The sequence below is a fragment of the Lissotriton helveticus genome, chromosome 2_2 (assembly GCF_964261635.1).
Source record: "Lissotriton helveticus chromosome 2_2, aLisHel1.1, whole genome shotgun sequence".
In the NCBI taxonomy this organism is placed as follows: domain Eukaryota; kingdom Metazoa; phylum Chordata; class Amphibia; order Caudata; family Salamandridae; genus Lissotriton; species Lissotriton helveticus.
Window position 1 is genome coordinate 42,932,272 of NC_136060.1, and position 16,203 is coordinate 42,948,474.

Sequence of the window (16,203 nt, forward strand, 5' to 3'; positions counted from 1 at the left end):
CATTGAAGTTCAGCTGAGGTTCGAGACTAGTATTCATGATGACAGCAGGCTTACAGGTGGTCCTCACGTAGTGCCCCCTGATGGCAGGTTCACAGGATCTTGACAAATGCAATTCACAAATGTACGAGGGTAAATCTCCACTTCCACCTCTCCTATCTTTTTGTGGGAGATCCTCACAAATGTAAGTTTTCTAATTAGTACTGCAGATAGATCAGGGAGTGGCTCAGGGAGGAAAAAGAAGGGGTTTAGGAATGGTTAATGAGGGGTTTAGGACGGGTCAGACAAGCACCCACAATAGAGCAAGTCTATTGCTATTCACAAACTGCACTTCTAAAGTTACGATAGCCAAAAAAGAACCCAAAACAGTAGTAAAGGCATGCCAGCTCAGACCTGGAGTAACTTATGCACCACACAGGTAGTGCAACACCCAGCCATAGAATATAATGTGCACCGGGATTTAAAATAGAAACCGGTAGGAAATAATGTTAAAATACATTTTGACTCTTTAAAAATATATATACATGGAATTTAATGTTTAAAACAAATATAAATAAATAAAACATCTATTTTAGCATAATTATCTTTTTTATATAAAAATTAATCAAACCATTTTTTCATACATTAAAAAAATTAATTCTAATTAAATATATGATTGTATTCTCTAGGAAGTGCCCATTGCAGGGTACTATGGGCCAACCGGCGGGTAGATGGGGTCTTTATGAATTGTACGTATTAAGATGAAAACAAGGTACCCTGGGTGTATTATTCCTTAAAAAGCAATATTCTTCAAATTCAATGATCCCTCTTTTCCTCAATTCCACTAACAAGTCACAGTAGCATACAACTGAGTTTCTGTAAATTGTCTTATCAATAACCACAAAGCAGTCTGAATGACATAATTCCACCTTGAATTGCGAGATGTCCATGATTACTACTCTTCCCCTTTTATCAGTTATTGGAAACCACTGAATTGTGACTTAAAACGGTATTGAAATACAAAAGTGGTTTCCCTTTTAAGGCCACCTGGAACCTTTTACAAATGTTTATTATCTCTCAAACTACGGAGCAAATATACACCAAAACAAAGAAAGCATGCTTTCTGAGTACAGGTTGATGTTCATGCCAAGCTTAGTTTTACTTCCTTCAAGCAGTTGGCTGTAAGTGTGAGCAACATTTTCTATGGGAGCTAAAAAATAAAAACATCTCTTTACATCCCCAATAAGTTTTTTTTTCCTGTGTGGATCTGCATGAAAATTGACTGCTGACCTTAGCTGACTTTATCAAGCGATGGCCAAATGGGGTGCATGACCATGAGTCCATGGGGTCAAATGTTGTAGGCAAACCAAAAATGCCTTCTCAGTGGAAAGTGTGTATGGACCAATACTACACAGTGGCGAATGTCACCTGTAAAATACATATTGTCATTAACTTATGAGGAACAACAGGATCTGAAAAGCTCTTATAGAACTCAGCATTTATAATATCGGGGCAGGGGGGCTTTACAACCGCACATGGCTTTTTACCATGTAGTACATTATTTGCGTATTCAGTCCGTGTGCCTTCTGTATAAAATGTGTTTTATCCAACCGAAAACGTTAATTTCATTTCGGATGTAACATGCCTGATTTAATTGCTGTCCAAAAAGATTTTTTTATTTGCCATTCAATTCTTTTGCTGCTAAAAACGTGTTTCAATAGTTGGTGAATTATTTGGTAGTTATTGCATTAAAGTAAACGCAAAACCATTATTGACATTGCAGAGGCACCGACCAAGTAAACCATTAAACTGGTTTTTAACTCAAGTAAACATTGACTTCTGAACATTATTTCACAATTGATTAAAAACGTTGCTGTTTTCACAATTTAAAAGTAAAAAGGCATCGCGGACAGAACACTGACGCAGAAACTTCTGTATTACATCCAGGTACTGGCCTTCTGACCATTCTGATTTCTTTCAATGCTTTTGACGTTAACAATAAAACAGAGCTATTCATTTTTCCAAGAAAATTGATTTGAACTGATTAATTTATGATATTATTTCCTGTGTAAAAAGTTGAAACCTTTGCCCCCCATTACGTGTGGCCTTTACTTTTCCTGTTTTTCATCGCCTCGGAGTTACTTTGGATTGCCCCGTCGGAATTTTGGGGCCACTCGTTTGTGTTACCTGCAGTTTTCCATGATAATCTCATTCTTCTTTTTTTTTCATTTGAGGTATGTTTTTCACTGCACCATATGAGACTTTTGACTACATGCACACTCTTTTGTTATGGGACAGGAGTTCATATGTAAACTCTATTCGTTGTCATGATAATTGCATTTTACATTAGTATGTTGTTTGCCCAATTCTGGGCACAATGTGTATGGTCAGCTTTCAGAGCACCCGAAATGCAGGCAACGTTTCTTTTTCAACAAATTATCTATGAAGTATGAATGATTTTGTCGTGTTTTGTGTCTTTCAGAATGGCTTGGAATCTTGGAATCTGCTGCTTCATGCTCCTATTTTATTCGGTGTACAGCGGTGAGTGTCCGGGTAGTGAAGTGAAAAAGATGAATAGTAAATATATTGCCTTCCATTTTTTGAACTGAGGTTTTGTAGATTTAGCCAGGAGTGCTTTAAGAGTGTGGGAGGTCCTGGAGAACCTTGAGCAATCTTGTAGGTTGTAAGAAGGAGAATAAGCAATATTTTGCTTTTGTTTTTAGAGATAGCGGGCTAACTGTGAGGTAATGTCTTCTGACAAATTGTTGCTTTTTTAACCTGGATATTTGTGTTTACTTTTTTTTCGCGCACTGTAAAAGGCAAGGGAATTTTGTAAAGAAAATAAAGTGGCAATCTTGTAGTAGAACAGTGAGTGTGAAGGAAAGGGTCTAGGATAACTAATGTTTTTCTAACACAACTAAATTTAAATACTTGTATGAGAACTACACAAATCTAAAAGCATATCAGCAAGAAAAGTAGGAATGATGCACTTTTTTCTGAAGTATTATGGATAAATAGATGTTAATAGGATTAAAGCAAACCAAAATATTGTACTTGTGTGGTGTGCAAATAATAAATATTCACAGGAATCCAGGTTCTGCATATTATCCACATTATCGTTTATGTGTCACTTAGGTTTAGCAGTAAAACTACGTGTTATGCTAATTTATTGACTATTTCAATATACGCCATTTCAATTTAAAATGTGCTGCCTGTAAAAGGCAATACAATACCAAACCATACTTCAGTCATGGGAAAGCATGCTCTAAAATTCACACTGCTACCCTGCCCTGCTCCTATTAAATGGGTGTGGTTCATCTGATATACTTGTACTTTGAATAATGCTTGGATTTGTCAGCTTCTCTATGTCTTGAGTTATGTAACATTGACCGCAGCACCCCCTTCTTTGAGAATTATTTCAGCATCATTCGATTTGGCATAATAGATGTACTGGAACAGATTCAGAATGAGTACTGGGCGGAGCTTGCCCTACATCTGGGGATGAAATTGATGGGCAATTTTGCCCAGGTATCGGCCATTTTGTTAAGTAACACAAAAGGGGAGGCAGTAGCCGTGGCTACACAGTAAAACCTGAGGTAATTTACTCCTGCACAGCAGGAGGGAGTATTGCCTAAGATTATCGATAATACATAGGCTTCGCTTGGTAGAGATAATCTGGGAGCCAGACCTGGGAAACCAATAGTTAAGAGCAATTTGTGAAAAGGTCTACTCTAAGCAAGCACCCGATTCTTCAAAGAAGAAATGGGATAATAAACAAAAATAACAAAACAAAACACAGTCACAGGGTGGGTCTCCTCTACAGGAGCACACTGAGAGAAAATACAACTTGAAGAACCTTGACAATATTAGGAAGCTTGACAGGTATCGGGATACCGATACACGTTCATCTCGTTACTTTCAGGAGACTTCCGAAAATCGTTCGGAGAGAGACGGAGGGTCAGAGCACAGAATGGAAGAGCGAGTCAAGCCGAAAAGGGAGATACATCGCACTTCGGACTACATCATTAATCAGGAAGACAAACAAAAGACTTCTAGACCACAATTTTAAAAGAAGAAGGTAGTGTGGATTTAAATTAGAAATGCCCTGGCTATAGCTGCAGCTTGGGGGCGCGGCTGCGCTCCTCCTTGCAGACATAGTTAAGGCTTTTGATTCTCTTAGTTGGACTTACCTTTTCGCCTTACTCGGCCACTGAAATATTGGTCCCCGCCTGTTGAATCTTATCCTGCTATATACGGACATAACAGCATCGGTCCAGGTGCTGATTCGGCTTCCTGATGCTTCCCCATCAGGTGTGGAACGCACCAGGGATGTCCACTCTCCCCATATCACTTTGCATTGACCATGGAGCAGCTCACGGCTTGGATGAGAATAGACGCCCAGGTGAGTGGCTTTGAGTGGGCACCAGGAGTCTCCGACCGCATAGAATTAAATGCAGATGAAGTACTATTATTTCTCACAAATCCTGATCGGCGCCTCCTCTGAATCATTCAGATTTTTAGTGAGACCTCCAGCCTATATATGAATAGGGGGAAAATCATTTTTGTGGTCTCTGCGGGTGGGGATCGAATGGTCGCGGGAGGTGATGGTGGTCCCAGATGGTTTTAAATATTTAGGAGTGTTCCTCTCGGCATCCCAGACTATGGCATGGGGGAAGGAATTTAGCCCCCCCGTGGATGCAGGTGAGCGACCAGACCCGAGTGTGGTCTCACATGCTATTATTTCTATTTAGCAGATCCGCCATTTTTAAAATGATCTCCTTGCCCCCTCTTCTATACCAACTCCAAAATCATCCATACCCAATACAGCCAACGTGGTTCCGTCAGCTAAATGCCATTTTGGCCTGGGTTCTTTGGGGGGGCGGTGCATCAAGAGTGAGGACTTCAGACTCAATCCATGTATTCGGGTGTAATAGCCACCCCAGATGTCCAGGTGCACTATATAGCTGCGCACTTTCTCATCCTCAATGATTGGTGGTATGGCAACTGGAGAGACCCTGCATATGCTGTGGAGCATTGGCTGCTGGGGGACAAATCCCTGCACACAGTCCTCTACTCTGCGGTACGGTTCAGGGGACTGCCGCCCGTGACCAATACGGTCTTCAAGATCTGGAAATCTGTACTTTGCGCAATAGGCTGGTGGTGGAAGCTCGTGAGGGAACTGGGCAGTTGCCACAACTGGCGCGATTGCCTGGCTTTCAGGGCTGGGAAGCTATCGGGATAGATACAGTGGGAGCGGTTATGCGTGGTTGCAATTTAAAGTTTTTCCTGGAAGTTCAAACAGAGTAAGCTATGCCCTGCTCACAATCCTATCGATATCTTCAGTTTAGACATGCCTTCACCCCATACCTATTCACAACAAACAGATATACCTGGATTTAATCCTGTTGAGGCGAATGTCTTTATGGGTGAACTGGGAGACCAAATAATAACTAAAATCTATTGTACACTTATTAACAATACAGCTAATACACTACATAAAACGAGAGCTGCATGGCAACACGACCTGGGCCCCTAGAGGAAGACGATTGGATGGAGGCTCTGGAATCCCCGCACAGCACAGTAATAGCAGCTTCCAGTTTAAATATCGGCATAGAACCTACTATACTAGACACAGACTGGGGCACGTTGGCTTGATTGCATCCCTGCATTGCTTGCGGTGTAGGTCTATGGAGTGTACCTTTCTGCACACCGTGTGGACCTGCCCAACACTGTCAAGGTTTTGGAGGAGAGTGATTACGTGTCTATCTGAGATTCTGGGGTGGGATGTTCCATTTTCTCCGTGACTAGCCATGCTACATATTACGGAGGGTTTGGGTGGCAAAAGGTACAAGCATAAGTGATTGTTCCTTTGCCTCTCGTTGGCAAAAAGAGACATTGCCATGGCCTGGAAGGATGAATCACAGCTGCTGGGTGGGGTGTGAAAGAAGGGCTTCGACTTTAGTATGGGTCTAGAAATCCCGGTCTTTGAAGCAATGCCCTCATAAGCATTTTAAACTTTGGAAAAGATGGGCAGACTATAGAGGGCTATATCTGGAACCTCCTCCTCCCCCTTCTACTATTGAAGAAGAACTGATAAGAGTGTAGTGGACTGAAACTTACACAGCATAAATACCAGCTATGGTTATGGGTGGTTTGAGCTCTCCCTATATACAAGACTTTTCTATCTCCCATGCAGATATAGTGTGGTTTTGGTATTTGTTTTTCTAAAGTGTTATTTCGCAACGTATTACCTGTATGAACACATCATAGTACCATTCAAAATGTTAATATCATTATATGTCACCATGTATACATATTGCAGGTGCCCTTTGAGGCATCAACTTTGTCTTGGCTGTCAACAATAAAATTATGTTGTGGAATAAAAAAAATTGAAATACCCAGGCTACTAAGGACTCAGCGCAGCAGAAGTCACAATAGCTCTCCAGAACCTGATGGGTTATCTGGGGGTAGCAGCGCTGAAATAGCAAATCATGGTGAAAATACCTGATACAAGTGTAAGTGTCCCACATCGTTTATATGCAATAATGCTCCAAATGGAGGGGGACATACCCAGGCAAGTAAAATGTCTCGTTTGGGAGAACCTGACCTATGGTTACAACATTCTTTGGGCCGAAATAGATTGGCCGCCTGATTTCGTAGTGGATTGCCCAATGGGGGAAAAAGTAATTTTACCTGCTTTCTCTGACCTCGTTCTAGAAACAGTTAAAAATTCATACATGCAGGAGTGGGCATTAGCACTAGCTCCTGCACTTAACCGCAATCATGTTGGGTGGGAGGATGAGACACCTCATCACGAAATCCCATTAAAATCAATTCCTCAGCCACATAGACAATACCCAATAAAGCATGAAGCAAAGAAACAAGTTAGGGAGATCCTAGATCAACTTGAGTTCCAGGCTGTGATAGAGAATTGCACCTCACCTATGAATAATCCATGTTTGCCATAATGAAAGCAATTAATTCATATAGTTTAGTCTTAGATTATAGACATTTAAATGCATCAGCCAGGGTAACAGAGTTATTTCAAAATTTTGATGAGGAGGCATTGTCCTATGTAGATGATAACTATCTGATGGACGATGAATTAATGGAACACTTGTCTGAAGTGAACAATATAATACTTGGGTTTGCTCACCTAGGTTACAAATTCAATTTCAAACAATGAAAAATGATCCACCTCAGTGTCCTATTTCTAGGGTACAAGTTGTTAAGTGAAGGAAAAAGCGTGGTGGCACATTTTTTAGAAAAATGTTCACTGCTCCAACCTCCAACCACTCTGAAGGGACTACAATCCATTTCAGGATTTTTTAATTTTGGCAGGACATATATTTTGGATTATGCAGAAAGGGTCAAACTTTTCTAGAACTTAATTGGCCCTGATTTTTCAGTACATCATTGGACACAGGAAGATACAGATATTCTGCATTCCGTACAAGCTGACATGATAGCTTCTAAACATTTACATACAAGTGCTAAGACAACTAAGCTAGTGATCCACGTTGTCACTGGACCAACTGGGTACACATATATCACTTTCTATAAAGGCGATACAGTCCCTATTGCATACAAATCACATCTGTACACAAGCGCTGAAATGTGTTTTGCACCAACTGAGAAGATACTCACAGGGATAAAGACTGCTGTAGTGAGAGAGAGAGCACTAACACTGGGGAAACACATATTGACCCCGATACCGAACCTAGAGGCTGTTACAAAAGCAAGCATCCCAAATGCTAAAGCATTACATCCACGATGGATTCAATGGGCTAACTCCATCACTACAATAGATGTAGATTATAGATTCGATTCTACATTACACAAATACAAGCATTTCTGCAGTACGAACAAGAATATCCTCTCCTGAACTAAATTATGCCTCTAGATCGATATGAATGCCTCATTTATTCCGATGGTTCTGCCCAGCCAGCTGCAGGAATGAAACAGCAATATTGGGTGGCATGCGGAATTGTAAAAGGGTGCATGCATGACAGAAAATAACATCCTGGAAAAACACACACCCAGTCCCTAGGGGACTGTACGGCTCAGCTGGTGGAACTCAAAGCATTAATAATGGCCCTTCAAAATGTGAATTGTGAATTCCTCACACTAATTGTGTGTGATTCATTTTACTGTGTCTAGTCCCATAACGAATATTTACATATTGGGGCAAGAATAGATTTTGGGATTCCAAAGGTTGAACAGTAAAGCACAAGATGCTTTGGGAACAAGTGGCAAAGCTGAAAGAAGGCCTGCCACGGGCTCATGTTACTCATACATTGAGTCATCAAGGTGTTGGCTTTCATGTTCAAGGGAATTTGATGGTGGATGAAGCCGCCAAGGCACCAGTTCATACTGCTGCCATTGCTGCAATAACTCGCTCCAGTACGAGGATAGACGGAACAACTATGATAGCTCTCAATGCCACGTGTAACAACCCAGCCCTGCCGAAAGGCTTTCCACTCAAGTACTCCTACAAGTTAGATGCACAAAACATTCCATATGCTCAGATTCCAGGACCGGGGGATAGAGTAATACCAAACACTGAGTGTAAATTGGGGTTGATAGTAGCTGCACACGAGGGTCTGGGTTCAGCTCACGGACGGATTACTGCTACAGTTTCACTACTAAAGCAGCGCTATTAGTGGCCAGGTCTTACTAAACAGACCAAGGACTTTGTCCTTAAATGTGACATCTGCCAGCAGATGAAGGGCTCCACCATAGCACGTCCAGCACAGACACCTCTAGTGATCTCAGACAAGCCTGTGGCTTGAGTTTGTCTGGACCAGTGCGGCCTCCTATAATCAGATGGGGCTTACAAGTACATGTTAGTGACAGTGGATTCATGCTCCAGATACCCGTGGGTTTGACCACAGCGCTCGGCTGATGCTCGAAACTTTATCTAGGATTTGCGAGTCTTTATCGGGACATACGCAATTAGCACACTACATTCCGACCAGGGTCTGGCGTTTAGCTCTTGGGCTTACAAAGAAGCCATCTGAAGGTTCGATGAGGCCTTGCGGTACTCCTCCCCCTACCATCCCGAGGGAAATTTGGTAATTGAGAAGAAGAACTGGGACTTAAAGCAATCCTTAACAGCAAGGGTATTAGGTTTGGGTGGCAGTTGGGTCAATCACCTATATGGGGTACAGAGAACACTTAACAACATGCCAAGAAAATCCCTGGGTGGTCATACACCTTATGAACTCCTTTTTGGGGTGAGGATGTGGGTACCTGACCTTGATAGCGACCCTTCACCCTGGTCGCTCCCCCACGCCGTACAGCACCACCCATGTGCCTGTGTCCCTGCGCTCACTGCCACAGCCGCTGCCATAAGTTCGATGCCCCTCTGCCTCGGTTCTGTTCTTGCTTAATTGCAGTTCCATTTTTTCCTAATTGTTGTGGTCTGTACTGTCTCTGCCCATTGTGCCCCTTTCCTTCTCTGTGCCCCTCTACCTTTGCCTTCTGTGCCCTGCACATCGCCCGTTTTCCCGCTGCTGCATCCCCTGCGGCTCCGCCTCCCTGCTCGCCCATTTGTCCCGCTCCCCCTCCCAGCTACTCATCCCTCCCTACTCCCCTTATGATGGTGGCTGCTGTGCAGCCGTGCCGCTGCCACGCCAAAGGTGCACCTACGGCATGCCCCTCTGCACCCTTCCGCGCCTGGACCGTGCCCAGCACCAGACCCCCTGACCCACGCGAACACCACGACACCCGACGCCGCTACAATGCCAACACCCTCCACGCACTCAACGCCGGCCGATCCTACACCTGCTTCAAGGCTACCCTGAAGCAGACCTATGGACCCTTCTCCGGCCACCGTCGAACACCTGGACTTCCAGATCCACACCAACCCCAACACCACCCTCAGAGGATTCCTCATCTACAGACCACCCAGTCCCCGGGCACTGTTCAGCGACTCCATCGCAAATTTCGTCAGCACGCATGCCCTTGCGTCCATGGACTGCATCCTCCTTGGAGACCTGAACTTCCACCTCGAGAACACCAACGACAGCAACTCCACCCCCTGCTCGACAACCTTGCCAAACTCGGACTCAAACAGCTAGTCACGTCTCCCACCGACTACGCTGGACACACACTTGACCCTATCTTCTCAGCCAGCAACCACGTCACCATCAGCCACACTACCGAACTCCACTGGACCGGCCACTGTTGCGTCCACTTCACCTTCGAGAAGCCCACCGCGCACAACGGGCCCCCCACCGCAGCTGGAGCAAAGTCCCCAAAGACCAGCTAGTCACCACCCTCACCTGAAACCCACCAACGGACACTACCGACCCGACTCCGCCTCCCTCAACCTCAGGCAATGGATCAATGACTGCACCAACACTCTCGCCCGATCAAAAAACCCTTGAACAGATGCCCGACAGAGAAGCCATCTGGTTAACGGCCGACCTCCAGGCATCCAAGCAGGCCTGCCGTAGGCTCAAGAAGAAGTGGCACCACGAACAGACACCAGACAGCAACACAGCCTGCAAAAGTGCCATCCGCAGACACCATCAACTCATCCGTACTGCCAAAAGGACATCCTTCAAAGAGTGCATTGACAACAACGGACACAGCAGCAAAGAGCTCTTCAACATCATGAAGGAACTCTTCAACCCCAGCTCCAACTCCAACACTATCCCGCCATCACAAGACCTCTGCGACTCCCTAGCCACCATCTTCCACTGCAAGATTGCAGACATCCACGACAGCTTCAGCAACCAGGACTCACCGACAGACACAGATGCCTCAGACTCACCGCCCCCCAGCAACATCAACATCGACCCCCTGCTTTCCTGGACCCCCATCAACGACGAAGACACCAACAAAACCATGAACACCATCCACTCCGGTTCACCATCCGACCCCTGCCCGCACCACATCTTCAACAAAGCAAGCTCCACCATCGCACCCCACCTCCGCAAAATCATCAACTGCTGTTTCGAGACCACCACCTTTCCAGAGAGCTGAAATCACGCCAAGATCAACGCCCTACTCAAGAAACCCAAAGCTGACCTCAAAGACCTCAAGAACTTCCAGCCCATCTCCCTCCTCCCATTCCCGGTGAAAGGCATCGAGAAGATCGTCAACAGACAACTGACCTCCTTCCTCGAAAAGAACAACATCCTGGACCCATCCCAATCCGACTCCCGCAGCAACCACAGCACCGAAACAGCCCTCATCGCCCCAACCGACGACATCAGGGCCATGATGGACAATGGAGAAACCGCGGCCCTCATCCTCCTGGACCTTCTCGGCTGCCTTGGACACACCATCCTCACACGCCTCCACCATGCAGGGATCCTCGACAAAGCACTGGACTGGACCAGCTCCTTCCTCACTGGCAGAACCCAGAGTGTCTGCCTCCCCCCATTCCGCTCTAAAGACACCAAGATCTTCTGCTGCGTACCCCAAGGATCATCCCTCAGCCCAACACTCTTCAACATACATGGCACCGCTCGCCAACATCGCCAGATCGCATGACCTCAACATCATCTCATATGCCGACGACACGCAGCTGATCCTCTCCCTCACCAAGGCCCCCACCACTGCCAACCAACCTCTGCGAATGAATGAAGGCCATTGCCGAATGGATGATGCTCAGCCACCTGAAACTGAAATGGACAAGATGGAGGTCCTCATCATTGGATCCATCCCCTCCGCCTGGGACGACTCTAGGTGGCCAGCCACACTGGCAGCTTCACCGACGCCCACTAACCAGGCACACAACCTGGGAGTCATCCTGGACTCTGCATTGTCAATGACCCAGCAAGTGAACGCCATCTCCTTCTCCTGCTTCAACACCCTCTGCATGCTTCACAAGATCTACAGATGGACTCCCACCAGTACCAGAAGGACAGTCAACCAGGCCCTTGTAGGCCCTTGTCACCAGCAGACTGGACTACGGTAATGCTCTCTACGCAGGAACATCGGCCAAACTCCAGAAACGACTACAATGCATACAGAACGCCTTTGCATGCCACATCCTCCACCACAGCCACATCACAGCCCACCTGAAAGACCTACACTGACTCCCCGTCAACAAGAGGATCACCTTCAAGCTCCTCACCCACGCTCACAAAGTTCTCCACAACACCGGACCAGCGTACCTCAACGAATGTCTCACCTTCTACACCCCAGCTTCGCTCCGCTGACCTCACCCTCGCCACCGTCCCCCGCATCCGTCGCTAGACCGCCGGCGGCAGATCGTTCTCCCACCTTGCCGCAAAAACGTGGAACACCCTCCCTATCCACTTACGACAGACCCAGGACCTGCTGGTCTTCAGGAGACTCCTCAAGACCTGGCTGTTCGAGCAGTAGCAGCACCCCCACCCCCCAGCGCCTTGAGACCTTCACGGGTGAGTTGTGGGCGCTCCACAAATGTATTGATTGATTGATTGATAATGTCAGCACGGTGGCAGCTGAAACTACATTTGAGATCAATGATCATTTGGATGCTTTACAGGACCCTAAAGAATACTCAGCTTTACAAAGCAACGTCCAAGTAAAACACACCACTACTGGGGAAGTGAAAGTAGTACCAGCATGACCTGCCTGGGTCCCGAAGATTGCCAACCTGGTTCAAGAAAAGATACTGGCCAAAAATCTTTAACCTTCCAGGTGATTTTCTGAGTTACACCATCTTTCATACACTCCGTTTGGGGAAGTGTTTTTGGAGGACTCCCGCTTGTCCTGCTTCTTGTGGTCAGGATCCTGATTTTATTTTATCTGGCCGCAATGGACGTCTCAGTTCAACTCGGAATGAAAACAGCACTGCTAGTGCTGCATTACCGTGAGTGCATGGTACACTGCTTCGGCACACCGTGGCTTCAAGAACTAAATGAGCATTGGTTCTTATCCTTCACACCTGTCTGGCTTGACTGCATACAACCTGTCTTCCGTTGTATGCTTTGCAGCCACATATGCATCCTGGATATATGTTTTGGATCAGAATTGGTTGCGCCACTGTACACTGAAGTACTGAAGGACCACTCAGAGGCCCATGTGTATTGCTGTCCCCAGCGTATTCCATCGATGATGAATGCATTTTTAGAGCCACCCTAGTATGCTTTAGCTCCTAGTGATGTGATCAACGGCTCTCCAGAACACTTATGGGATACAAGGCCTCCCTCAGCGGCTGCTGCAGCAACTGGATGGAATCACCTTTGCTCAATAGACATGCTATGAGGTGCTCCTCTGGGAACGTCTACAGTTGTTGGCAACAGCAATGTTCCATCTAACATTTGGAACACATAAACAATTGGGCTTTTCCGTGTGGAAAAACTGTGCTTAAGCCGCTTAGGGTGTCCGCATGCGTACTTGGTGTACCCAACTGCAGCTGTTAATCGGGTTTGTTGAAACATTTGCTGCTATGTTTTGATCAGGAGTTCTGTCTGCCGCTGCTGCCAACTGGGGACAAGGGGACTACAGCCCCCAAGCACCACCGTGGCTGCATGGCGCCAATGCAACGTGCCAGAGGGTGCTCAAAAACATCATAGGGCCCTTGCAGTGGGGGAGCCCATGTTCTGTCTGCCGCTACTGCTGCCACCCGGGCACCAGGGGACTACAGCCCCCATGGACCACCGCGGCTGCACGTCGCCAATGTGACGCACCAGGAGGCACTTAAAAACATCTTAGGGCCTGCAGTGTGGGACGGGCACGGGCAAGAACAGGCGTAGGGCGGGCCCGTCCTCACCCATCGGAGCTGGGCCTACTTTCTTGGCTCTCTTCTCTTTGACTTTGAGATATCTGGTGTTGTGATCCAGCCTTATGAGGACCTTCAGAATCCTGCCTAGTAAGTCTGTTCTTAAATTATTATTATGATTTTTTTTTTCACTGGCTTAAAACTTTATCCAGAGGGACTGCGACCCTTCTAAAAATGGCTAAACTAAAGCAAATGGGGGATAGGGAGGGGACATCCAAGTGCCTCTTTAACTCTACCCTTGACTGTTTTTTGTCACGGGCTGCCAAAGCCCTAGACAAGGAACTTTTAGTAGTAGAACGACATTTGCCTGTGGAAGGTGAATAATTTATTGCTATGAACACGGATTTAACCTCCAGTGGGGTTCCTGGGGAAACTGAATCTGGAAATGCTGCTAGTGTAGAAACTATTATGGAATTATCCTCCCCTGTGAGGCCCCTTCCCGAACATCTAGCCGTCTGGACCCCAGTCAAAAGGAAGAAAAAATAAAAACATCTGGAGCCTTTACTGGGAGCAAAAACCAGGTAAAAAAACAAATCCCAGGAGTTAGCACATGGAAGGACTAACAGCACCCATTCAGCACCAACAACTGCGCCAGATTCTTATTCTATGTTACCAGACTCCACAGTTTTATTTCTTCAAGACATAGAGACCTTAATAAACCGTTTTGACGTTTATTAGCAAAAAATCTTTCTAAAATGTTGGACAGACTTGGCAAGGCAGTGCTGCATGTACTGCAAAACCACCTGAGAGCCTTTCTCTCCATGCTTCCCCCAAAACAAAGGGAGAATCGCTCCTCCTGCAGCCACAGTGGCACTCAGCCTGTCTCCACTTAACACTGCGACCTGGCAGCGCTCATCTCACGCTGGGTGCACCCTCCAGAAGAAGGGCACTGAGCTCTCTGAAGGCAGGGGGAGAATCTAGCGCTCTCCACGCGCTGAGTCCAAGATCACCCAGGGCAGAGCTGAGCCCAGGCAGGCCAGCTCACAGAGCCCCCTATCAGAGGGGAAGTCTTTCGTGGTGGTTCTTCCTGGTGCCCAGCAGTCTTCTTTGTCCTGGTCAAGAACAAAGAAGTTCATTTTCATGGGGTCACAGCCCCAGTACTGATACCACATATGTCTTTGTTGTTAGGGCTCTGCGCCTGGTCCAAACCAGTTCTGGGGGGCACTCCAACATTTCTATACAGTGCTCCAGCACCCTCATTGTCAGAGTGGGTCCTGGCCCCAGACACGCCACACGGGGGTGGAGCCAGCATTGTACCAGGCAGGCACAGACCTACTCAGTGTCAAGGACCACTCCTCCCACTCCTCCAAATGCATATCTGCCCATTAAGCCTAGCGCGGACTCACCCAGAACTCTGGAGCCCCACACCTCACTAGCCCCTGTCACTTCAGAGGCAGACATGCAATACACATCAGGCAGGCACAAAGACAAATAGCACACAGAAATGCCAACTTCTAAAAGTGGCATTTCCAAAATAATGATAATAAATCGGTGAACCCCATTACTCAGCATTTATTATTAATATTCCAAACATACCAAACTTGACCATGCTGCTGCTCTCATATCAGAAATTACCACTGACACAAATATCAGGGAATCCCCAATGTATTCCTATGAGAGGGCAGCTTGCAAGTAGTGAAAAACCAAACTGGACGCTTGTCACTACCAGTACGTGCCACACAGTTAAGGCACATGTGCTACCTTTTACCTACATTGCACCCTGTCCATAGGGCTAGCTATTCCCTGCCTTAGGGGTGACTGACATGTGACTGACTTGTAGTAAAAGGGGGGTCACAGACGTGGCACACACTTTATGTTTCACGTCACAGCAGCAGTAAACTGCACGCACAGGCCCTGCAATGGCAGAGGCCTGAGACATGTTTGAAAGGCTACTTCGGTGGGTGACACTATCAGCGCTGCAAGCCCACCAAATTGTATGTTTATATTGCAAGCCCACCAGTAGCATTTCATTTACTGGCCCTGGGTATCTGAGATACCACTTTACAAGGGACTGATAGGTAAATGAAATACGCCAAACATGTGTATACCAATCTCAGCATGTTTACCACAGAGAGCACACACACTTTACACTGGACAGCAGTGCTAAAGTGCCCAGAGTCCTAAAACCACCAACACCAGGTCGGGAAAAAGACTAAGAAGGAAGGTAAAAACTTCACAGATGACCCTGCACAAAGGGCAATGTCCAACAGGGTCTGAATGCCCTGCTTCTGGGGGGTACAAGAATCTGTAAGAGATTACAGCAGGGCAGGAAGCCACTGTAGCAAATCCATACAACCCTCTCCTGTGGTTACCTCTAAAAAAAAAGGCCATGACCCGGGGAAAGACCTGTTTAAAGACAGAGCATTGAAGCCTGTCAACTATATAATTGGGGGTGGGTGTACTGATAATAACATAAGGCCTAATGCTCAAAGCTCTTTACACAATGTAAATGGAAATTAATCAACTAGGCAGCCTCTTTCACCAACAGATATTATTGCTGA

General features: G+C 46.2%; 1 protein-coding gene across 2 annotated transcripts in view; it reads left to right on the plus strand.

Moving 5' to 3' along the window:
• Positions 1-1,828: 1,828 nt before the first annotated feature.
• The window catches only part of LOC144821267 (plasma kallikrein-like), a 524,784-nt gene continuing 510,409 nt past the window's right edge, over positions 1,829-16,203 (plus strand). For both annotated transcript variants that reach the window (XM_078678094.1, XM_078678095.1), the window contains exons 1-2: positions 1,829-1,923; positions 2,459-2,517. In XM_078678094.1, the coding sequence (XP_078534220.1) occupies positions 2,460-2,517 (58 nt within the window). In that variant the 5' untranslated portion in view covers positions 1,829-1,923; position 2,459. The remainder of the gene's footprint in view (positions 1,924-2,458; positions 2,518-16,203) is intronic.